This window comes from Coregonus lavaretus (assembly GCF_964263955.1).
Source record: "Coregonus lavaretus genome assembly, chromosome: 19".
NCBI lineage: Eukaryota > Metazoa > Chordata > Actinopteri > Salmoniformes > Salmonidae > Coregonus > Coregonus lavaretus.
In genome coordinates, this window is record NC_140006.1 from 36,491,630 (window position 1) to 36,517,090 (window position 25,461).

General features: G+C 40.3%; 2 protein-coding genes across 2 annotated transcripts; both read left to right on the plus strand.

The window, feature by feature from the left end:
- The first annotated feature begins 7,950 nt into the window (after positions 1–7,950).
- Positions 7,951–16,296, plus strand: LOC311147204 (ceramide synthase 2-like). Its single transcript, XM_084183842.1, has 10 exons — positions 7,951–8,112; positions 9,647–9,764; positions 10,326–10,444; positions 11,008–11,065; positions 11,489–11,539; positions 14,072–14,164; positions 14,749–14,877; positions 15,358–15,467; positions 15,800–15,956; positions 16,049–16,296. The coding sequence occupies exons 1-10, from the start codon at positions 7,952–7,954 to the stop codon at positions 16,265–16,267; spliced, it is 1,215 nt and encodes a 404-aa protein (XP_084039968.1). The 5' UTR covers position 7,951; the 3' UTR covers positions 16,268–16,296.
- A 3,756-nt stretch (positions 16,297–20,052) lies between these two features.
- Positions 20,053–23,551, plus strand: LOC311146220 (ubiquitin-ribosomal protein eL40 fusion protein-like). The gene is made up of 5 exons (XM_084182726.1): positions 20,053–20,145; positions 20,905–21,016; positions 21,199–21,285; positions 21,807–21,909; positions 23,391–23,551. The coding sequence occupies exons 1-5, from the start codon at positions 20,083–20,085 to the stop codon at positions 23,482–23,484; spliced, it is 459 nt and encodes a 152-aa protein (XP_084038852.1). The 5' UTR covers positions 20,053–20,082; the 3' UTR covers positions 23,485–23,551.
- Positions 23,552–25,461: the final 1,910 nt, after the last annotated feature.

The window sequence follows — 25,461 nt, forward strand, 5'->3', positions numbered from 1 at the left end:
ACTGTCGTTTTCTCAATAAACATTCCTATAAATTATATAAAACCTTTAATCTTACGGTCATTTTTATTTCATCCTCTCAGCACACACCACACACACACACATGCACACACACACACACACACACACACACACAAACACACACACACGAAACCCACAGACCAAGCCCCCATGACATTTCTGATTTCCATTTAGAACAGGTTGTCCCCTCTGTTGCTCTCTATCAGTAGCAGTGGTGTAAAGTACTTAAGTAAAAATACTTTAAAGTACTACTTAAGTAGTTTTTGGGGTATCTGTACTTTACTTTACTATTTATATTTTTGACAACTTTTACTTTTACTTCACTACATTCCTAAAGAAAATAATGTACTTTTTACTCCTTACATTTTCCCTGACACCCAAAAGTACTAGTTACATTTTGAATGCTTAGCAGGACAGGAAAATTGTCTAATTCACGCACTTATCAAGAGAACATCCCTGGTCATCCATACTGCCTCTGATCTGGCGGACTCACTAAACACAAATGCTTCGTTTGTAAATGATGTCTAAGTGTTGAAGTGTGCTCCTGGCTATCCGTAAATTAAAAACACAAGAAAATCGTGCCGTCTGGTTTACTTAATATATGGAATTTGAAATGATTTATACTTTTACTTTTGATACTTAAGTATATTTTAGCGATTACATTTACTTTTGATACTTAAGTACATTTAAAACCAAATACTTTTAGACTTTTACTCAAGTAGTGACTTTCACTTTTACTTGAGTCATTTTCTTTTAAGGTATCTTTACTTTTACTCAAGTATGACAATTGGGTACTTTTTCCACCGCTGATCAGTAGCAGTGAGATTGAAAGCAAACGTAATCAATTGAATAATCAATAGGTGCCTCGTAAAGAGACACTGCCAGCTAATTAATGAGGATCAGCGCTCCCAGAGAGACAGATAAGATACTGTATGTAGCTGATGCTCTACCTGCACCTATATGGTATCATGATTTGTAAACAGCTTGATTGTTACATTTGATGTATTTTATTCTAATAAATTGGTCCCAAAATGAATTATTTTAACTTGCATTAGTCTTGTCTTATCTTCTTGCCTCAAGTCAGGACAATTTCTGGAGGTGGACAATGAGTAGTTCAGAGCTGGTAGTCTTTTCGATTTCTGCTAACCAATGACCTCTTCTGGTAATCTGGGGTAATTACAGCTCCATTCAGTGCCAGTCCTTCGTAGTTTGTGGCATCACCAGCATTGTTTTGTGGGAATGCAGACAGACAAACAGAAACCCATGAACTCATGACATGTGATGATGACATTGGCATGTAAACACCATGTGAAGTAACCAGGAAAAACTCTCTGCCCTGACTCCTGACATTTCTAGGACTATTATTAATTTCTGTACCTTTATTTTACCAGGTAAGTTGGTGTACACACTGCAAACTCCAGGAGCGTTATTCTAATATCTCTCCTGCAATTCCCCCTCCTAGTGAGTGAGTAACCTACAAAAATCAACAATGGGCCTCTGTGAAGGCATATCCATTGGCCCTTTGTAATTACACGTTAAGCATTGTAAATGAATGGTGTGTGACCAGTGACACATGCTGCCATTGTAATAACCAAATTAAAATTGCATGCTAATTGCTTCCAGATGAAGGGAGCCCAATAGGATGAACTGAATAACAGCCACACCTCCCATCTCATTAGGCAAGCAATTATCGATGCAGATTATGTCACAATGTAGTAACCTGGTAGGCACAAAGCCAATCGGACTCTTCATTCACTACTACAGACCAAAGCATTGACACACTGGATGAAATAATACAGAAGTCTTGAACCGTAACCTTTAAACATTTTGCATGGCTGACATGCTTAGAAAATAAATATTCCAGTATGTATTCCCCCCCAAAAATAAGGGAAAATATGTGCAATAACTACTATCTAATCAACGCAACATTTACATTATCCCACCCCTGGTTAGCCACTATTGGCTTAAAAAGCCAAATCTAACACAATATTTGTCAATTAATTTCCAGCAAAATTGCCCCTGTCTGTGTAGTGTGCAAGTTTGTGTATCACTCCATGTGTAGCCAGTTGATGTGATAACCTTCTTGTGTTTTGACAGAAATACTTTCCCCAAAACCTTCTCAATTAAATGTTAACTGCAAAGTAGGCTTACCTGGCAGAAGTATATCATGAGTAAGTATATCATTTGTATCTATTATTTGTTATTTGCAAACTTGGCCATGAAAGCAGCAGCAGTACAAAACCATCACTAGACTCTAAAAATAAAGGTTCCTGGAGTATCCTTTAGGGGTTCTTCAAATTGAAACTGTGGGGGAACCCCTATAAGTTCTTCGAAGAACCCTTTAATGGATCCTCAAATAACCTTTTTGAATAATCTTTTGGTGTAAATTGTTTAACTACCCCCCCTCCGCTAATAATAATAATAACCATAACAACAATAACAACAATAACACAATATTTTAGTTGTCAGTGTTTATTAGGATTTTAGCATCAAAGCAGAATAAAAACATCAAAATATGAAGTAAACTCCCAGCAGAGCCCCAAGTCCAATGGATATATCCTCTGTCGTGTTGATGTTAATGTGCTGATGTTTTCCGTATCCATAGACAGAATGATTTTGCAGTGCATGGTGATCAAACAGGTTTCCTGTTCAATTCATCAGAGGTGTAGGGAGGGTGAAGTCTGTGAATCCCCAAAATAGTAATTATACAGATGATTAACAAAACATGCACACGACAGTATTCATACCTTGGTTTTTGTGGTAAATGTGAATAAAAAAAACTGTTTTGAGAATGGTTTTCATTCACATACCTTGTCCATAATGTAGAGGCCTATGGGATTTTCATTTAAGAGGTAAGGGAGGAGGATGGTACATGTGATCTGCATAACATACCAATACCAATTGACATACCTTTGTATGCCTCCTTGTCTGTATACCTGCAGACACAGAAACAAAAGTTCAGTCATCTGTACCCAATACAGCTAGCCTTCAACATATTCTTATAGCAGACATATTCTTCTTACCTCTTTGTTGATTGATATCCATTGAATTGTGTCCATTTTCTGTTTTCTGTTTTGCACAAATATGAAAAGATAGATGGTATCATCATAAAACAATATCAATTTAGATCATACAAGGGACAAACCTTTCCTTAAATTGAGGAGCTCTTTAAATGTTTCAGTTAAGTGCCTGCACCTGCTGTCCTTTCAAATTCATATCCAAATGTTTCAGTTGGGCAGTTAGGTTCCTGCAAGAACCCCCACCAACTAAGGAGGTTCCTCGATTAACCCCACCTCCTATGGGGTTAACCTATGGGGTTAACATTTTGGGGGCACTTTTCAGAGCCAAGAACCCTAAGGTTCTTCAAAGACCTTTGAGGATCTTAGAAGAACCATTGTTGAACCCCTACATTTTTTAGTGTAGACCGGCACATTAGATGGCACATTCCTCACTCATTAGACGCACAATTAAAGGGAATTACACAAATAAATCTACATTTGTTAGTTTTCTTCCAGACCTAAAGAAAATGGTATCCAGATGTGATTTAAGCATTGACATGCACTCAGAACATCCACAACATTTCGTTGTTTCTCTTTGAACAATTGTAATTTTGAGAGTGAAAAACTAAACAAATCTAAAACCAGGAAAAATAAAACTCAGAAAACAGAATTTGGGAAAATATAAAACAGAATTCTGGGGGATAAAATCACAAATGTATAGGGCACCCCTTAGAGTTGTTTCTTAACCATTATTTTTGCAAGGTCTATTGACAGAACACATAATGAACTACTTTCTCTTGTACACTAAGGACCGGGGGAAGAGTTGCAGGGGAGAGGAGAAGAGAAGAATGTGCCTATTGGAAAGCTAGCAAAAATGATCATGTTTAATTTTTTTTACACAGACCAAAATAACAATGACTGAATCCTCAGCTACTTGTCCAAAGTTAAGTGATACTTTTGCAGAGAGGCTTACTGGTTTTTAAGTCATAGAGCTCTATTCAATCCGTAGCGCTGAGATTCCACTTTATAGCGCAATTGACAATTAAAGGCAATGTTCCCGCGGTTGCGGAGACTGTATTCACGGTAAACGCTGCATATGTCGGCTCAATAGAAAATTACCTTTACGTTTTAATGCAGATCTTCGGCGATACTTTGGCAATACGGATTGAATCCAGCCCTTACTTATTGCTTAACTTTAGGTCACATATGATTAATTTGCATGAGAAACTTGTTTATTCCATCTCCTTTCCCTACAGAGATCCTGGTTTTGGGACCAGAGGGAATGCTGGAGAGGATATCCACAACAAGTGAGCTCCTATGTTCTGTTATCCCTTCAACTCACATCTACCTTTTAACTTACAGAGCACAAATATGTACTTTTCTGTACTGTTTTTGTCCCTCAGGTGTATAGTGACTTGATGGTATAATTTACTACAGTATAGAATTAATCACTTAGCTCTCATGGCTATGAATTGTACACTTTTGCTGTAGGATCCCAAGTGTGCTTATAAACCTACTACACTATATGTACAAAAGTATGTGGACACCCCTTCAAATTGGTGGATTCGGCTATTTCAGCCACACCCGTTGCTGACAGGTGTATAAAATCGAGCACACAGCCATGCGCTCTCCATAGACAAACATTGGCAGTAGAATGGCCTTACTGAACTGCTCAGTGACTTTCAACGTTGCACCGTCATAAGATGCCACCTTTCCAACAAGTCAATTTATGCCCTGCTAGAGCTGCCCCGGTCAACTGTAAGTGCTGTTATTGTGAAGTGGAAACGTCTAGGAGCAACAATGGCTCAGCCGCGAAATGGTAGGCCACACAAGCTCACAGAACGGGACCGCCGAGTGCTGAAGCACGTAGCGCGTAAAAATCGTCTGTCCTCGGTTGCAACACTCACTACCGAGTTCCAGACTGCCTCTGGAAGAAACATCAGCACAATAACTGTTTGTCGGGAGCTTAATAAAATGGGTTTCCATGGCTGTGCAGCTGCACACAAGCCTAGGATCACCATGCGCAATGCCAAAATTAAGGCAGTTATACAATTTTAAAAACATTACAATACATTCATAACAGATTTCACAACACATTAAGTGTGTGCCCTCAGGCCCCTACTCCAACACCACATATCTACAACACAAAATCCATGTGTACGTGTGTGTATTACATCTGGAGACAGTCTTCCGGATCCTTATCACACCAGCCTCCCCATCTTACCGATCTGTGTGGCTGTTAACAGACAGTAATGTTGGAGGGTGGGCGGCAGTGTACTCGACACACCTTTATGTTCCTTGACTGTTGATGTACTTGAGTACACACAAAGAGTGGCCAACCAAACATAGGCCTATAATTCAAGTCGGTTTGGCTTCTTTAGACCTCTTCAATCTTTAGACCTCTTCAAAGTAAAGGTAAGCAAGCGTCACTATGCCAATAAAACCTCCATGGTGAAGAGGGGACTAACTTTGCAGCCCTAGGGCATTTACAGTTATTGCTTTAACTGATAAGTATTTATATTTCTCGTGTGTTTTTGTTCTACTTTAAAACATTTAAATTAAAACTACCGATATTGATTACTGCATTGTTGGCAAAGAGCTTGCGAGAAATGCATTTCACTGTACTTGTGCACGTGACAATAAAACTTGAAACTTAAAACAAAGTGGTTGTGACTGTGAGTGCCATGTTTGTTTGATAAATGAATGTTGAGAAAGGCTGTCTTTTGAATAGATTTTCATTATCATTGAAGGGATTCCAATTAACCTGTTAATTGAGGACCTCTGTGCTGAGGAATATTATTGTTTTTCTTGAGTGTATTTGTAATTTTGTATATTTGTATTGTAGTGCATTTTGTAAATGGTGTGCATGCAGGGCTCCCTTGCAGAAGAGACTGTTAAAGTAAAGGTCAAATACAAATATAGGTCAAATAAAACCTGCCTTACATTTGTAGAATTTGAGTACAATTTAGAAATGTTTCTTGTATGATGTTCGGAGACAGAGAGCTATGGTCCCTGCTTCTCAAAAAGAACATCATATCTATTAGATCTCTAAACTTGTGACCTCACAACAAATATCTTAGGCTTAATTTAAATGCATGTTGATGACATGCTATTCAGGAACAGTGACATGTTAAAGTTAATGTTGATGGCATACTATTAGGAACAGTGACAGGATAATGCATTCCTCACAACAATACTAAGTAACCCCATACAGGTACAAAATAATGTAACTCTGTGTCACACAGCGGTCAAGTAATCAGGGCCGGCTCCAACATAAACGGTCACTTAGGGCCCCCAGCCGCTAGGGGGCCCCAGACCCAAAAATAATTAAATAATGTTTTTAAAAAGTTTTTTTAGGAACTGTCTGGGTATCAACTTACTGTTGAGAGTTAGAATAGTAGAATACATAACGTGCAATTTCGAAATTTGGTTGTGCATTCGCAGTTTTTTCTCTTATGTCAGTCACTGACAGTCACTCAATTAGCCATGTCAACTAACAATTTTTTGATTGGTAAGTTAGTCTAGCCAGCTATCTAAACTTGTAATATGGTCGAATACTGACCGGGCACGCAGGGCATGTGCCCAGGATGTGCCCTCATTTATTTTGTTAGTCACTCTCACTCAGATATATTTCTCTCTGCCCCATGGCAAAATGATTACAATTGCATGACATTTGTTATAAATTTGCCCTTGGCAAAATAAATTGAATTGCAGAACACTTGCTTTAAAACTTCAAAATGTTCTCTATTCTCCCTGGCAAAATGTGTAGAATTGCAGGAAAATTGCTTAGGGCCCCCAAAAGGCTAGCGCCGGCCCTGCAAGTAGTACACTTCACATTACCTTCGGCCTGGCTTCAAGGTTGGGCAGTGTTATCCTCAAACAAGCTATTGTGTATAACCCAATAACCATCAATATTCTATTATGCCAAATTTCATTCACATTTTTCCATTACTGGTAGATAGACTCATTTTTCCTCGCTGATTAAGAGTGCACTTTTTTCTTTTTCTTTCTTAAAACCATTACTGTTTTCCCCTTTTTACCCTCTTGTCGTCATTCCTAAGTAGGCTACAGTGCATTAACTGAACACACCCCTTTTGTTGCCTCTTGGGCATCAGTGGAATCAAAGGTTCACAGCACAGTTGTGAATCTGCTATTGATCACCAACAGAGTTTCACAAAAGACATGAGAGAGGAAAAACGTCCAGTTATATTGATTAATCGGTGATTCGTCTTTTTCTTTGGCAACGCAATCCTCAATTACTGCAGCGAATCTCTGACAGGTAGGTCGTCGTTATAACTGTTCTTGTTGCAACTGTTTTCACATGAAATATTAGATCTCAATATAAATATAGCTATTCATAGAATCACCAGTCAACACATTTTAAGATACATAAATAATATATATTTCATATAGGCCAACCAGGAGAAATACAGTTGCCTATTTGACTTTCCACTATAATAACAACATGCATTGGTCTCGTTAATTACGTTTGTTTCAACCAAAATGATTGTTTCTCATGATCGCATGATTTAAAAAAAAAAAGATGTCACACTGTAACCTGAAGTTAACTTCCCAACAATGCTGATGGGTTTTTCATTGTTAAATCAATGACCCCTGCAAACCAGACATTTGTAGCTTATACCTGCTATTTGTCAGCATTATCTTGAAGAGTATGTCAAAATGTGAAACTGATTAAGAAACATTCATAACATAGTCACATGATTCAGTATTTGATTAAATGTAAAAGCACTGAGCATCAAGCAATATTCTTGCGTAGCTTAAAATAATCACAAAGGCATGAATGCAAACACACACGCACACAAGTACACACACAATGTCCCTGGGATACTGAAGTTTCTTCTGCTCCAGCTCATTCAGCAGTCATCAATGATATATCATTAAGCCACTTATCCCGCTTCCTGCCTCCATCCAGCATGGACCTCTTGCCTGATCTGTGGAAGCATGAGTACTGGCTGCCTCCTGGGATCACCTGGAAAGACATGGAGCAGATGGAGGAGTATCCGCGTCCCCGTGACCTGCTGTTTGCCTTGCCTCTGGCTCTGGGGTTCATTGCCCTCCGCTATGTATTTGACACGTAACTTTTTTAAGAACTACTGTATGGACTCCATCTTGGATACCTTCCGTGTTGGTTTGCAACAATACTTTGGCTGTGGTCTCATGTGGCTCAGTTGGTAGAGCGTGTCACTTGTAATGCCAGGGTTGTGGGTTCAATTCCCAGGAGGGACCAGTATATGAAAATATATGTACTCACTACTCTGGATAAATTGATATTTAAAAAAATGTAATCAACAAAGGAATGTGTGTCTGAAATATGAGTCAGTGACTTCTAAAAAGGGGAAGATTGGGTCAAACTTTATTTGGAAAGTCCTGATAGTCCATCTGTAGATACTCTAGAGATGGTTATACCATCAACAAACTATCTGTTGATAAGCAACTGCTTGCTGAGTTTACGGTTAGGTTTAGGGTTAGCGTTAGGTTTAGAATAAGGATTAGGTTAAGGTTAGGGTTAGGGTTAAGTTAAGGGTTAGGATAAGGATTAAGGTTAGGGCTAGGGTTAGTACATAGTTAGTTGAAATGTTACTGAGCATCTACAGATGCACTATCCAAATAAAATGTTACCAATTCAACTCACGCAGAGGAGCAATCTGATTGTACACTGCAAAACTGCACCCTTTCATTGACATCAAGATTACTCTAATTTTGTTTACCCAGTGAAAATGTTTGAGTAATGGCATACCGGTATCTAGCATTTTTATAGTTGAATAATAGCATGATTTCTCCACAGTGTGAAAGGTTTGATTGAATTCTTGATGAAGTCTTGTCATGCTCCATCACCTCACAACAAATAGTAGGAGTGAAATGAGCTCCATCCTCATTGGAGGATGCTGTTTTGTTGGTTGACCTGCACTGTACAGATGTAGGATCTTAATTTGAACCAGTTTGCAACAGCGGGAAATTAATCTTGCAGCAACAGGAAATGTTAATTATTATAATTAATGGACATTTTTGTATTGGTTGATACATTTTTTGTAAGGGAAAATCAAGTCTGAAATGTGAAAGTGCTTTGAAATTACAAACTTCAGAAGCCTCTTTAAACCTAAAATACACTACATGTTTTTTAATTTCATTGCAGGCATGTTCTCCTGCAACAGGGTGATCAAATTAAGATCCTACATCTGTATGCCTACAGGTGATTTGGCAGGTATTGTTATTGGTATCTCAGGTCAGTTGGGAATAGTAGAGAGAACAGGTGTGAGCGGTTTGCTAAATGAGAGAACAGTAGCAGGTAGATTGGAGAGAAGATGGGCTCTGTTGCTACAGCAGCTGTTTCCTACGGTAACCTGAGAAGCTTTCTCTGGCCTAATAAATGGCTTAGAGGTTATTACAGCAACACAGACATAAGCACAGATTTTCTGTATACAGACACATGCTGTGCACACACACATGCACACACATGCACACACCGGTACACACATACACACACACACATCATGTATAGATTAACAAAGAGCTATAGAGACACACACATATTGTCATATTGTCATTAGTAATACTTCACCTCTTGTCGAGGAGATCAATAACTGTGTTTATGTTTTCCTCACTGCCAGGGTTGTGGCTCCCCCCTTGGGCAGATATGTGGGGTTGCGGAACAGATTACACATGGCTGCCACTCCCTCCCCAAAGCTTGAGTCCTTCTACACTAAAAAAAAACGACAACCATCTCAGGTTAGTGTCAGAGACATCAAACTCTGATAATGATATATGCCAGTCTTGATCTCTCACCGTCAACATAGCTGCTGGAAGTGTTTGCACTGTGGGAATGGAACGGTGACGGGGACATGCCTGCTATGATGGTGAAATAGATACTGCATCAGCATCCTGGTCTACGAGTTCCTAGAAAATATTGGTACAAGTGATACCACTTAGAATAAAGTTACTGTGTACCTACACTGGAATAGCGCCCTCTACTGTATGTAACAGATTACATAGGAAAACAAATAGGTTTGGACATATTGGACTAATATACAATAACTTTTAGCGGGAGCTGTACACTGTAAAATCCTGTTGTTTCTACAGTAACTTTCTGTCAGTTTAACAGTACTTTGGTTTAACAGTACATTACTGGAATTTACAGTTACATACTGTACTTTTTATTTTATTTTTTACAGTAACTTACAGGTAACTGTCTGCCAGTAAGTTACCATAAAAACAACTGGATTTTCTAAAACCGTGTATTATTACATTTATAGCTGTAATAATGTTCTCTCTATATCCCTTCATGTTTAGAGTGAGATCGTCAGTCTAATGGCACAATGTGACAAAACCCAGAGACAAATTGAGACCTGGTTCCGTCACCGCAGAAATCAAGACAGGCCTAGCCACACCAAGAGGTTCTGCGAGGCTTCGTAAGGTCTTTCATTTATCTTCAATCACTTTTATAACCACATTTTAAAAATTAAGTCAGTTAAAGATGCACTTTGCAGAAATCGCTCCACCATTTCCTGGTTGCTAACATTCTAATAGTTCGCCTAATTTCAGTTTATGTGACTAAACAAGCAAGTATAGTGTAATACTTGAAATATCTTTTCCATTCCCAAAAATATTGTATTTTCAGCTGTTTGAAGCTGGTGTAGAAAACTGAAAGTAAAATACGCAAAAATGAAACTTAAGAACGGGAAGCATAGAAAAAGCGCACATAGAACAGATCTACCGCCTCTTAGACTTGCTTTCAATGAGAATGACATAGCTATAATATACATTTCTATGTGAATTTGGTTGGGTCGCCCAAAAAGTTACATATTGCAGCTTTAAGAACAAATTCTTATTTATTTACAATGCCACCTTGGTCATCGGGAAAAGTCCTGTGAAATTCAATGATACTCAATAAGTCATTCCATTTTCACATGTTGCCAATGCAGCTCCAGTTGTAAGACCTTAAATTGTAACTCTAAAACCTGTCATTTTGCAGTTGGAGGTTTTTCTTCTACCTCATAGCATTCCTAGCTGGACTCCGAACTTTGATTGATGTAAGTATTAGTATGAACCAGTATTGATAGTTTGGGACTAGTTTGGGACAGCTTTGAAGTGTAGGAATATGGACGCTAAAATAACAATGACTGAATCCTCAGCTACTTGTCCAAAGTTAAGTGATACTTTTGCAGGCAGGCTTACTGGTTTTTAAGTCATAGAGCTCTATTCAATCCGTAGCGCTGAGATTCCGCTTTATAGCGCGATTGACAATTAAAGGCAATGTTCCCGCGGTTGCGGAGACTGTATTCACGGTAAATGCTGCATATGTCGGCTCAATAGAACATTTCCTTTACGTTTTTATGCAGATCTTCTACTTTGGCGATACGGATTGAATCCAGCCCTTACTTATTGCTTAACTTTAGGTCATATGTGATTAATTTGCATGAGAAACTTGTTTATTCCATCTCCTTTCCCTACAGAGATCCTGGTTTTGGGACCAGAGGGAATGCTGGAGAGGATATCCACAACAGGTGAGCTCCTATGTTATGTTTTCCCTTCAATCTACCTTTTAACTTACAGAGCACAAATATGTACTTTTCTGTACTGTTTTTGTCCCTCAGGTGTATAGTGACTTGATGGTATAATTTACTACAGTATAGAATTAATCTCTATTAGATCATACTGTATCTCTGGCAATCAATAACCAGGCGTTATTTTGTACAGAATCATGATTGGACAAGACATCAATGACCAGGAAAAAACTCATGGCCCTACCTAAGTACAGGAAAGGGAAAGGGAAAGCGGATACCTAGTCAGTTACACAACTGAATGCATTCAACCGAAATGTGTCTTCCGCATTTAACCCAATCCCTCTGAATCAGAGAGGTGCAGGGGGCTGTGTTAATCGACATCCACGTCATCGGCGCCCGGGGAACAGTTGTTGTTGAGGTAGTACAGTATGGTTGATTCTGGTTGGAAATTCCCACTCATTCATTTCCACATTCATTTAGCGGTGGATAAAGACATTCCACTTTAACACTTAGCTCTCATGGCTATGAATTGTACACTTTTGCTGTAGGATCCCAAGTGTGCTTATAAACCTACTACACTATATGTACAAAAGTATGTGGACACCCCTTCAAATTAGTGGATTCGGCTATTTCAGCCACACCCGTTGCTGACAGGTGTATAAAATCGAGCACACAGCCATGCGCTCTCCATAGACAAACATTGGCAGTAGAATGGCCTTACTGAACTGCTCAGTGACTTTCAACGTTGCACCGTCATAAGATGCCACCTTTCCAACAAGTCAATTTGTCAAATTTCTGCCCTGCTAGAGCTGCCCCGGTTAACTATAAGTGCTGTTATTGTGAAGTGGAAACGTCTAGGAGCAACAATGGCTCAGCCGCGAAATGGTAGGCCACACAAGCTCACAGAACGGGACCGCTGAGTGCTGAAGCACGTAGCGCGTAAAAATCGTCTGTCCTCGGTTGCAACACTCACTACCGAGTTCCAGACTGCCTCTGGAAGAAACATCAGCACAATAACTGTCTGTCGGGAGCTTCATAAAATGGGTTTCCATGGCTGTGCAGCTGCACACAAGCCTAAGATCACCATGCGCAATGCCAAGCGTCGGCTGAAGTGGTGTAAAGCTTGCCGCCATTGGACTCTGGAGCAGTGGAAACGGGTTCTCTGGAGTGATGAATCATGCTTCACCATCTGGCAGTCCGACGGACGAATCTGGGTTTGGCGGATGCCAGGAGAACGCTACCTGCCCGAATGCATAGTGGCAACTGTAAAGTTTGGTGGAGGAGGAATAATGGTCTGGGGCTGTTTTTCATGGTTCGGGCTAGGCCCCTTAGTTCCAGTGAAGGGAAATTACATTCTAGACGATTCTGTGCTTCCAACTTTTTGGCAACAGTTTGGGGAAGGCCCTTTCCTGTTTCAGCATAACAATGCCCCTGTGCACAAAGCGAGGTCCATACAGAAATGGTTTGTTGAGATCGGTGTGGAAGAACTTGACTGGCCTGCACAGGGCCTTGACCTCAACCCAATCAAACACCTTTGGGATTAATTGGAACGCCGACTGCGAGCCAGGCCTAATCGGCCAACATCAGTGCCCGACCTCACTAATGCTCTTGTGGCTGAATGGAAGCAAGTCCCCGCAGCAATGTTGTTCCAACATCTAGTGGAAAGCCTTCCCAGAAGAGTAGAGGCTGTTATAGAAGCAAAGGGGGGACCAACTCTATAATAATACCCATGATTTTGGAATGAGATGTTCGACGAGCAGGTGTCCACATAGTTTTGGTAATGTAGTGTATCTAGGACTATACAGTGATGTAGTGGTTAAAAAAATAGGTAGGTAAGCGCTGATCGGTGTTCGCGGTGAGTAAAGTAACACTCCCTATACTTTCAATGCATTTTTCTGCTAAAAGTGGGTAAACCCTCACGCAAAGTAAATAAGGTGTGGAAATGGTATTTGTGTGCGTTTACGTTCCACTACACTACTGGGCCTATCCTTTCCTGTTATGGTTGTGAATCTTATTTTTGCATTTGAAAACGTATATTTTCCTTGATATTCAGCATCGGTACATAGCCATTGGATGTGGGTATATGTTATAGCCAATCATAGTAATCCAGTAGGCTAATGTAGCATATGGGGAAGTGTGAAACTTACTCCTCAGCCTGAAGTGTCCCCACTTGTGTCGCGGAATAGCTAGCTTTTCGTGTGGCACGACTGGTAAGACGCTTCGGTAGGGCGGTCACATGTGCTAGCAAAGCAGAGGTCCTGGGTTTGAGCCTCGGTGTGAGCCGAATCAGGAGGAAGCGAGCTAAGCAAGCAGCGCAACGTCCTTTACACTAACTCTGGGAAGATCTCAACTGCATACTTCTCGCGTCCTCTCTCCTCGACTCCTCAAAACCCATTGTAGGAGAAGGTCAGAGGGGAGGGACCTCTGGCGTTCTCATCCAATGGGTTTTGAGAAGGAGACGAGGAGACAGGAGAGAGGAAACTAAGAAAATGCAATTGAGATCTTCCCACTGTGCTTCCTTGTCCTCTGCAGCCCATTGAGAGGGCCCACTTCTGGTACTACCAGCTGGAGTTGGGCTTCTACTTCTCTCTGCTTCTCTGTGTCACTGTGGACGTCAAGAGGAAAGTAAGTCCCTTCATCTGCCTGCTATTCACGTCCTGCCAGGACCATGATAACCTAACATAGCAGGCGTAAAAGAAACACCTGAGCGGGCTTGGGAGAAACCAGAAGCATCTGGTTTTCAGGCTTCACCTCTTCCTCTCTGTTGTTCCCCTGAAAACCGGATTCTTCCGGTTTCTACAGACCCCGCCGAGGGTGGGACCATGATAACAAGCAGTCCCCATTTATAACACATCACTTACTAATAGAGATCAGGGTACGACAAGGCAAGGATCAGGGTAAGACATTATTTGCTCCCGCTCACATTTTATACATGGTTAGCTCTACTTTATTTGGGTCCCAGTTAAAAATTGACTCAAAGACCTGTACGGTGAATGAATGCATAATCTACTTTAAAGCTCACATGTCTAAAGCTCACATGTCTTCCTCAGACATGGTCTTTCAATGAATTAATCCCTTGTCTGAATAGTCATTGATATCATGTTGAACAAATACAGCAAAGCATTTGGATGTACATAAAGTCATACTATTGCCATTGGCTATTACATTACTCGACTTTTAAACTGGTTTTGCTTCTCTTTCATTTCTAGGATTTCAAGGAGCAGGTGATTCACCACATTGCCACCATCTTCCTGCTTGGTTTCTCCTACTGTTCCAACTATGTACGGATAGGCACTCTGGTGATGCTGCTTCACGACTCCTCTGACTTCCTCCTAGAGGTAAGAGCTGGATCACAGTCCAGCCAATCTCCCCATTAACGTCAGTATGTAGCTAAATCGTAAGAAATTTGCAAATCATGCATTTAATTTGGGACTGGTGAACTGCACTGCACTTACAAGAGGTTAGCACTTGTCCGACACTGGTCTCACTTGCAAATTGTATTTTTGTCATTGAGGGTCAATGAGGAACAGAATGGTCAATTTAGCATGGCATGTCTTATGACTCTATTAGTCATAGTCAGACATTAGTGTGGGGTGACCTTGGTTTACCTGTAGTGCCAGGAATGTGAACCAGTCTGTCGATAATCATTAATTACCAATAGAGAGAGAATACAAGAGACCAAAAGCTGTGTGTAATGAATTTTATGCACATTCATACATAAAATCCTCGTCACCTAATTCACCCAATAGAAACATATTTCAATGTTTGCATTTGTTTACATTAGGGAGCCATCTTAGAATATCTCTTTGTTTTTACAGTCTGCCAAGATGTTCAACTACGGCACGGGCTGGAGGAAGACCTGCGACACGTTGTTTGTCATTTTTGCTGCTGTCTTCCTGGTGACTCGCCTGGTGGTGTTTCCCAGCAAGTAAGACCATCTCAGTGGTATCTCTTAGTTCTAATAGTTTTTTCATGACATTATAATACAATTAACATCTTTAAATGATGTGCAATTGTGAATGTATTAGTATTGATATTTGATAGAGAATGCAACACTACTTAAACATATTAATTGATTACCTAATTGTGTCAAGGCAACTAAATCGGCCACTAATCCAGAACAATGTTTGGTTGAGCAACAATGTAACAAACAAAATGTCTTAGAATATGATAATTTACTAACTGGAATGCTTTGAATTGACTTCTAATCATTGCATGAATTGCTTCCTCTTCCCCTACCCCCCCTGCCTTGATTTCTAGAATAATCCACACAACCCTTGTGCTGTCCATGGAAGTATTTGAACCCTTCACTGGCTACTATTTTTTCAATGTTCTTCTGATGGTGCTACAAGCACTTCATGTCTTCTGGGCTGTGTTAATCCTACGGATGGCCTACAAGTTTCTCTTCTTGGGCAAGGTGAGTAAATGAGGTCACAAAATGACCAGGACACAAATAGCCTAACACGTGTTCCATGAGTGTTCATGATGTGTATCTGTTTGTGTCTTCAGCTGGATAAAGATGAACGCAGTGATGAAGAGAGTGAGCCGGAAGAGGGGGAGGACGACAAGGGAGACGGGGAGGAGGAAGATGAAGAGGTGGAGTATTTTGGGGAGAGAAGTAAAGAGGCCCTAAACTCCAAACTGAAAATTCTGACCAATAGCTGTGTCTTAAACAACCTAACAAATCACAGAGCTGCTGTTGTGAGCAAGATGCGCAAAGCACAGTAGAACTATGAACCTAGACAGAGTGATTGTAAGACAACACAGATAAAAGGCTTTAAATACGGGATAGAGATAACCATAACCATCTAAACACAATAAAGCTGTAACTCCAGTCACATATGGACACATGCACATTAATTGTCCTACTGTATAAAATATGAATAGGAAGTACTGTATGTATTTTTATCATTTCAAATTAATGTTTTTTGTCAACAATTAAGTTCGAATAGGGTACTTTTTCCTCCATCTGTGGGTTCCTTGGCCACTATTCCTCTCAGCATAGTCTACTTGATAACAATGGGTCTGCCTATTTCAGGCCTTTTAGGACTGGAAGAGTGTATGAAAGAGATTGCTTTCACTTTTTGGATACAGATTACTTGTTGAATTACGAATTCAGTAAGAATTGTGGGAGGAGCAATAGGAGGATTTATCTCTGACAAGTCATACAATTATATACAGGCTCCTTGTGATGGCTGGAATGGAATTAATGGAATGTATCAAACACACAAACATATGGAAACCACGCCTTTGACTCCTTTCCATGTATTCCATTCCAGCCATTACAAGGAGCCTGTATATAATTGTATGACTTGTCAGGGATAAACTGTTTGTTAGAGTAGGCTACACTGTTGTACATGATATGGCTATAACAAATGTAATGTCATTGCAGAAAAAAATTATTTTACTAGTTTTACATGGTTGCATTGTCTACCCGGTGCATGAATTACTGTATATAGCCTAGCTAGCCTATAACAAGTCCTACAAAATTGTATCACAGAGTGTAGTTGGTGTTATTTTCATGTGACCAATTTATGACTTTTTTCTTTACCAAGACATTGGTTAAAGTATGAGATTGGAATGATATGTAGGCCTGCTATACTAATGCTTTGAGTTTCCAATGTTTAATGATCTTGTGTATTTAATTTATTCAATTGACCTTTGGGGAAGGTGGTGCAGGTTATTGTGTCATACCAAATGCTTGGCCTAATAGCGTCTGTTAAACAGTGAATAAACCTACATAATTTCGGAAATGATGCCTTCAGTGACTTCCATCATTTCAGGGGTGAAACTTTGAATCATCTGCAATGTATCAATTGTTGCATGTTACAGAACTAAGGATAACTCATACATGTGTGTTGTTTGCATGGTCCCACAGACTAGGCATACTTGTTTTTACTAGGCTATGGTTTTCCTGCCTTCAGGGTTCACTTCAGAGGAAGGTCTTTAAACTGCGTGATTTGACTAGCCTAACGTGAGTATATTTGGATGAAGTGGTATTAAATGTCAGCCTTTATCCATATTTTATGTACGACTGAAGAAGCAGAACTTTACCTTTGACTGAATAAGCTAAACTTGACCTGAGCCACATCGGCCTCCTCGGCTGGTGGCCAAACGCACACCTGCACCACCAGGTGAGTGAGCGCATGAGCGCTGAAAGCAAAGGCTATAGATCCCCACAGTGGCGATGTCAAAATACCCATAAAACCTAGCGGTCAAACAGAAAAATGGTTCCAAACGTTTTTCCACCATTGATTTTTCCCATAGGGGATTTTAGAAAACACTTAAAATAAGGGCTGTGTTTCAGGTAGGCTTAACCTGGCGTGACGTTTTGATAACCATGTAAATCTCTCTCAGACAAGGTAACTTTTATCAATATATTCGGCTCTATTTACTCTCAGATTCGAAAATGCTAATTAGCATGAAAGTAGACATGCAAGACTACAAATCCTAAAGGTTGCTGGATCTAATCCCCGAGCTGACAAGGTACAAATCTGTCGTTCTGCCCCTGAGCAAGGCAGTTAACCCACTGTTCCCCGGGCGCCGATGACGTGGTTGTCGATTAAGGCAGCCCCCCGCACCACTCTGATTCAGAGCATTTCACTTTGGGGGATTAAATACAGGCAAATATATTGATAAACTTCACCTTGTCCTAGAGAGATTTACACGGTTATCAAAACGTCACGCCAGGGTAAGCCTACATGAAACACAGCCCTTATTGTAAGTGTTTCTAATATCCCCTATGGGAAAAAATAATGGTGGAAAAACGATTGGAACCATTTCCTTGTTTGACCGCTAGTTTTTATGGGTATCATGAATCATACTGTGGTACTCTATTGATCTGTTGTTGGTGAGTATCAATCTTATGGAAACAGCAATGGGGAGACATTGCAACATCTATGACATCTACTTGCAGGATTGCTCTCCAAAGACAACACAGAATTTTTTTATAAACAAAGCCCGGGAGAGCATTTGTAAACTGATGAAGGCAATTATCTTCGTCTTGCATGGCATGATTTGCAATCCTATCCGTGTTTACTGCACGAGAGGTAGCTATTAAATAAATCGTTTTTTTCTGGGGGGGGGCAGATGGGGTGTGTGTGCGTTGAGAGCACTGAGACACGCGCGCACGTCGTGACAATCGTTTTATCAGTTGTAGGTAGGCTATTTAGATAGGTCATTATGGAGTCACTTTTCCCATAAAGCATATTAACGCGCTCGAACTGATATAACGGCGACAAAGCGTTGGAAAATAACTTTAGGCGCACTAGAGCCCTTTTGATCAATTCGCTCAGATGTGGTTTAAAGTAAACTACATTCTAATGTCGACTTTTCTTATGGATAACCGTATCAAGCGAAGGGTTTTACGCATGCTCAGTTCTATAGTCTGGAGCGCTGCGCAAGTGGAAATGTTAAATGGAGGATATGGAACTCCCTCGCGTGCCTGTTTTTCGGAGTCCACAATGAAAATTACATTAAATGTGTAGAATGATAGACTACATTTGAATTTGTTGGCCATCAAGTAGGCTATTACTTGCTATGCCATTGTAGGCTACTGTAGCCTACCATTTGATACAATAAATATGTTGAAATGACGATATCACTGGAGTATTGCAACTCAATTTGTGCCACTTGTGCAGCCTACCTGGAGCTGGCAAACGGATTTAATAAATAGCCTATAACTCAGTTTGAAATCAAACTTTATTTGCCACATGCGCCGAATACAACAGGTGTAGACATTACAGTGAAATGCTTACTTACAAGCCCTTAACCAACAACGCAGTTAAAAAATATATAAATAAAAAAAGAGCTAATAATTAAAGAGCAGCAGTAAAATAAAATAACAGCAGGGAGGCTATATACAGGGGGTACCGGTACAGAGTCAATGTGTTGTAGCCGTGTGCTATTATGCAGTTGTTAATGGCCATGTTTAGTTAATTAAATGGGAAGTTATCACTTGTGATCATGGTCACAGCTCTATCGCAAATGTATCATTTTCCACATTTAATGTCAGTTGCATTGTGGACTTTCCCTGAAATGAGATGTTGGCCTATAAGGGGCTATCTGCTTCTAGCTCAGCAAACCATGGCAAATTTGAATTGCAATTATAAACACAAGTTTTTAGTCAGTAACCTATGCCTCTTGAAATAACATTTTTGACCATATATTACATCTCCTCGGGCCTTATTACTTAATCATAGCAGTCAAAACAAGTTAAATTGACATCCATTGATAAAAAATTATCTGGAGGGTTTAATAAATTCGATTTATCTTTTCTCTTGTGAAATATTCTTAAACTTGCAATAATTATTATTTAGATGGAAAACCGAATTTGGCTTATTAGCCTATGTCGTTAAGAATGACGTCGATAATCCTTCTTAATTCGCTGGATAACGTTATAGAATAAGGGTTTAATGGATAAATGTGGCAACTCCTCTCTTGATGCAAACAAATAATAATTTGAGCTAGTTTTCTGCATTGTGAGCGGGTTTTCAAAGGTCAGGCGCTAGAAATGTTAGCTAGACCTGGCAACCCTGAGCCCTATGAAGAACGATGAAAACCTTCAAGTTCTTGATTTCCTGTTCTCCAGAGACAGTTGTCTGACGGTGAGTGTTGTTTAACAAGCTAAGCGTATCTTCAACATTATGGATGTATTTTGAGGATTGACTATCAGCGATATCTAACTTATGTCTAGATATCTGACATTTATTGTCAGATAAAATGTAACTCTGTGTTATTGTTTTTATCGCACTGCTTTGCTTTATCTTGGCCAGGTCGCAGTTGTAAATGAGAACTTGTTCTCAACTGGCTTACCTGGTTAAATAAAGGTGAAATAAAAATAATAAAAATTGAGGACTGACTGGCTGATTGCTAATCAGTGTGTGAGAACCGGGCATGACTAATAGCTAGCTAGCTTGCTAACAACCGTGGCCCCGTGTGCCATGTGCGCTAACTAATGAGCTAGCTAAACTCATAGCTACAGCCATATTACGAGTGTGTAGCTAAACCATTACAACATATCATCCAGTAATTGTCAGATGACAAGTGACTGGTGAAATAATTGACTAACGTTATTCAGACATTAACTAGCCAGCTGGCTAAACAGCCCAAAACGTACAAGCATTGCCAGTTTGATTAGCTAGCTAACGTACTAACGTTAGCTGTATGAAACTAGGAACGTTAGCCTGCTGATTTCCCAGACAGACATAAAGCTAACTAACGTTAGCTAGATATTCTCCGTTGAACATGCTTTTTATTCCAGGAGCAGGCTTAATCTGTGTCCAGGAAACTGGCCTATAATGTTTAACGTTACCAACCAAGCAACTTCTTTCAATAAATCAATGCAACCCGCCTTGTTTCTACAGCCATCAAATATGCAGATCTTTGTGAAAACGTTGACGGGTAAAACCATCACCCTTGAGGTGGAACCCAGTGACACCATCGAGAATGTGAAGGCCAAGATTCAAGACAAAGAAGGTAACTCTCCATCTCAGCAACAGTAAAAGTTGGTCGGCACTGATCTAGGATCAGTGTACCTTCCACCTGAATAGAACCGTAAATCGACATAACATCTGTGTATAATGTACAACTACTCCAGTTGGGGTGATGTGGATGGTTTCTGCCAAACAACCTACTTAGTTTGCTGCCTTCCCTTTCAGGTATTCCTCCTGACCAACAGCGACTCATCTTCGCTGGCAAACAGTTGGAGGATGGCCGCACATTGTCAGACTACAACATTCAGAAAGGTACTTCTTGACGAATCCAATGATGGAGATAAGACTGTTCGTTCAGACAATGACCGACAAGTCTTCAGTGTTTACACTGATCCGTCATGGCATTGAGGCTTATATCACATCTCTTAGTCCATGGGAACATGTAGACCGTCTGTCTGGGGGGCGGCAGGTAGCCTTGCGATTAAGAACGTTGGACCAGTAACTAAAAGGTTGTTGGTTCAAATCCCCAAGATGACTAGGTGAAAAATCTGCCGACGTGCCCTTGAGCAATGCACTTAACCCTAATTGGATAAGAGCGTCTGCTAAATTACTAAAATGCAAATGTAAAATTATGCATGCTGTAATAGTCATAAGCAGTTAATGCCCCTGACTCTACATTAAAAAAAACATGTTTATATAAAAATTTCAGTACAAATTTCAGACAACTTGTGATACTACCTGGAAAACAGTGTCAAGTGTTACTTAGTGGACTATCCTGGCAAAATAAATGATACTGTGTAATCTTGTTAATGTGTCACAACTTTGCTTCCCAGAGTCCACTCTTCATCTCGTCCTGCGTCTGAGAGGAGGTATCATCGAGCCTTCCCTGAGACAGCTTGCACAGAAATACAACTGTGACAAAATGATCTGCCGCAAGTATGACTGCTTTAATTAACTAAAGACAAAATACACTGAACAAAAATATAAACGCAGCATGCAACAATTTCTATGATTTTACTGAGTTACAGTTCATATAAGGAAATCAGTCAATATAAAGAAATTCATTAGGCCCTAATTTATGGATTTCACATGACTGGGAATACAGATATGCATCTGTTGGTCACAATACCTTAAAAAAAGGTAGGGGTGTGGATCAGAAAACCAGTCCGTAGCTGATGTGACCACCATTTGCCTCATGCAGCGTGACACATCTCCTTCGCATTGTGGCCTGTGGAATGTTGTCCCACTCATCTTCAAAGGCTGTGCGAAGTCGCTGGATATTGGCGGGAACTAGAACACACTGTCGTACACGTCGATCAAGAGCATCCCAAACATACTCAATGGGTGACATGTCTGGTGAGTATGCAGGCCATGGAAGAACTGGGACATTTTCAGCTTCCAGGAATTGTGTACAAATCCTTGCGACATGGGGCTGTGCATTATCATGCTGAAACATGAGGTGATGGCATGACAATGGGCCTCAGGATCTCATCACGGTATCTCTGTGCAATCATATAGCCATCGATAAAATGCAATTGAGTTCATTGTCCATAGCTTATGACTGCCCATACCATAACCCCACCGCCACCATGGGGCACTTTGTTCACAACTTTGACATCAGCAAACCACTCGCCCACACAACGCCATGGTCTGCCATCTGCCCGGTACAGTTGATACCGGGATTCATCCGTGAAGAGCACACTTCTCCAGTGTGCCAGTGGACATCGAAGGTGAGCATTTGCCCACTGAAGTTTTGTTAAGACACCGAAATCCAGTCAGGTCAAGACCCTTGTGAGTACGACAAGCACGCAGATGAGCTTCCCTGAGACGGTTTCTGGCAGTTTGAGCAGAAATCCTTCGGTTGTGCAAACCCACAGTTTCATCAGCTGTCTGGGTGGCTGGTCTCAGATGATCCCGCAGGTGAAGAAGCTGGATGTGGAGGTCCTGGGATGGCGTGGTTACACGTAGTCTGCGGTTGTGAGGCCGGTTGGATTTACTGCTAAATTCTCAAAAATTGAATTGAACATTACATTTTCTGGCAACAGCTCTGGTGTGACAACTGCACATTTTAGTGTCCTGTTATTGTCCCCAGCACAAGGTGCACCTGTGTAATGATCATCCTGTTTAATCAGCTTCTTGATATGCCACACCTGTCAGGTGGATGGATAATCTTGGCAAAGGAGAAATGCTCACTAACAGGGATGTAAACAAATTTGTGCACAACATTTGAGAAGTTTTTGGTGCCTATGGAACATTTCTGGGGTCTTTTATTTAATCTCATGAAACATCTAAAATGCAACACTTTACATGTTGCGTTTAATTTTTTTTCAGTGTAGAATTACAGCTATCTACTGATCCAGGTCTGTGGAGTTTGGGTTCTTGTCATTGATGATGTTGGCGCGTTCTCTGCATTTCAGATGCTATGCACGTCTTCACCCCCGTGCAGTCAACTGCCGCAAAAAGAAGTGTGGGCACACCAGCAACCTGCGCCCCAAGAAGAAGCTGAAGTAAACTTGCATCCTTTCCATCTTTTGTCAATGTTTAAAATAAAATTGACATGGGAAAAAGGGAAGGCTCATTCTTGCTGTCACAAACCTTGACTTATTACACAGAACAAGGCAGTTTTGATCAGATTATTCCATGCCCTTTTATTTTTTTGCCAGTTTATTATTTTGCTCCACTTCACTTGAGTTGCTTCATCTAAATATAATTTGTGCAATGAAACTTTCACTTTCATCACATATATATATATATATTTTTTTTTACAGTAAATGCAAATACATACAACCACTTACACAAGGCCTATAGCATTGTCCCCTATAAGCTGAACATCAAGCCCCTTCTACTGCTGTTAATGATTGGAGATGCTGGAGGGAAATAAGAACTGATCAAATGCATTCAAGTCTCAATTACATTTACATTTTAGTCATTTAGCAGACGCTCTTATCCAGAGCGACTTACAGTTAGTGAATACATATATATATATATTTTTTTTTTATACTGGTCCCCCGTGGGAATCGAACCCACAACCCTGGCGTTGCAAACGCCATGCTCTATCAACTGAGCTACATCCCTGCCGGCCATTCCCTCCCCTACCCTGGACGACGCTGGGCCAATTGTGCGCCGCCCATGAGTCTCCCGGTCGCGGCCGGCTGCGACAGAGCCTGGATTCGAACCAGGATCTAGTGGCACAGTTAGCACTGCGATGCAGTGCCTTAGACCACTGCGCCACTCAATGATAGTTACATTTACGTAAACCTCATAAATGAAGGGCTCCGTTAAATCCGTAGCGCTGAAGATCCACGCTATAGCATGATTGAAATTGAAAGGTCATTTCCGATTGCGCCGACATGCAGCGTTCTCCGTGAATGCAATCTCCACGACCGTGGGAACATTGGCTTTAAATGTAAATTGCGGTATAGCGCAGATTTTCAGCGCTATGGATTGATAAATTTTACATCAATTATTGGACAATCTGGCTAGAGACAATAGCTCTTTAAGAAGTCTTAATTTCACATTGACTTGTTGCAAGAACAAGCACTTAAATGTCTTAAATCTTATCGCTTATCTAAATCATCTACCTAATTATCAGGTCTAATCTAGCTTTAATTTAACATTCTATTAACACAAATGAGAATCTGTTGAGTCAAGCTTTCGAAAGCTCTTACTTTGAGAACTCGACTCTCTTTGGTGTCTTTTAGTTCTTAGATAGTTGGAACATATTCGCATGTATGCAGGTTACCCTCCCATACATATTGTATCATACTATTACCAGCATGCCATAGTACCAATAACGTTTTATATATTTACAACTCATACCCGTAACCCGGACACATCTAACGTTTGTGTCAATAAACATGTTTCTTTACAGATTGTTTATCGCTCAGAGCACTTCACATGCATTGTTTAAAAAAAACATTTTGATACAATTAACAGACATGAGTCGTTAACATGTCACAGGTTAAGGACTCTTCAATCTGTAGTGCTGAAGGCCTGCGCAATAGAAATGTAAAGGAAACTTACATTTCAATCGCACTACAGCGCTGATCTTCAGCGCTATGGATTGAATCTAGCCCTAACTATACTAATCATACTGATATTCCAAGATTATTGCAGAGGCATATCTTTTGGTCTCTGTGACACTAACTTTGCTCAGATGTATAAAAAAAAAGAATATTTTGATAACAAGGCTAATTCTTTACTTTCTTGTGATTGAATACCAATAATAATAATAATAATATGCCATTTAGCAGACGCTTTTATCCAAAGCGACTTACAGTCATGCGTGCATACATTTTTTGTGTATGGGTGGTCCCGGGGATCGAACCCACTACCTTGCCGTTACAAGCGCCGTGCTCTACCAGCTGAGCTACAGAGGACCACATTATCTTGAGTTGTATGATAATTTGATGTGAAATTCTGTCAACCACATTTTTTTAAATTATCCATCTGCGTCATGTACTGCTCCTTTCCAAATACATGCTTTGG

What these genes read in the sequence shown, in the direction of transcription:
- LOC311147204 (XM_084183842.1), top strand. Translation starts at nt 7,952, where the DNA reads ATGGACCTCTTGCCTGATCTGTGGAAGCATGAGTACTGGCTGCCTCCT. An exon ending in AAAAACGACAACCATCTCAG is followed by an intron (nt 9,765 to 10,325) that starts GTTAGTGTCAGA and finishes CTTCATGTTTAG; the next exon opens with AGTGAGATCGTCAGTCTAAT. An exon ending in AAGAGGTTCTGCGAGGCTTC is followed by an intron (nt 10,445 to 11,007) that starts GTAAGGTCTTTC and finishes GTCATTTTGCAG; the next exon opens with TTGGAGGTTTTTCTTCTACC.
- LOC311146220 (XM_084182726.1), top strand. Translation starts at nt 20,083, where the DNA reads ATGAAGAACGATGAAAACCTTCAAGTTCTTGATTTCCTGTTCTCCAGA. An exon ending in CAAGATTCAAGACAAAGAAG is followed by an intron (nt 21,017 to 21,198) that starts GTAACTCTCCAT and finishes CTTCCCTTTCAG; the next exon opens with GTATTCCTCCTGACCAACAG. An exon ending in GACAAAATGATCTGCCGCAA is followed by an intron (nt 21,910 to 23,390) that starts GTATGACTGCTT and finishes TCTGCATTTCAG; the next exon opens with ATGCTATGCACGTCTTCACC.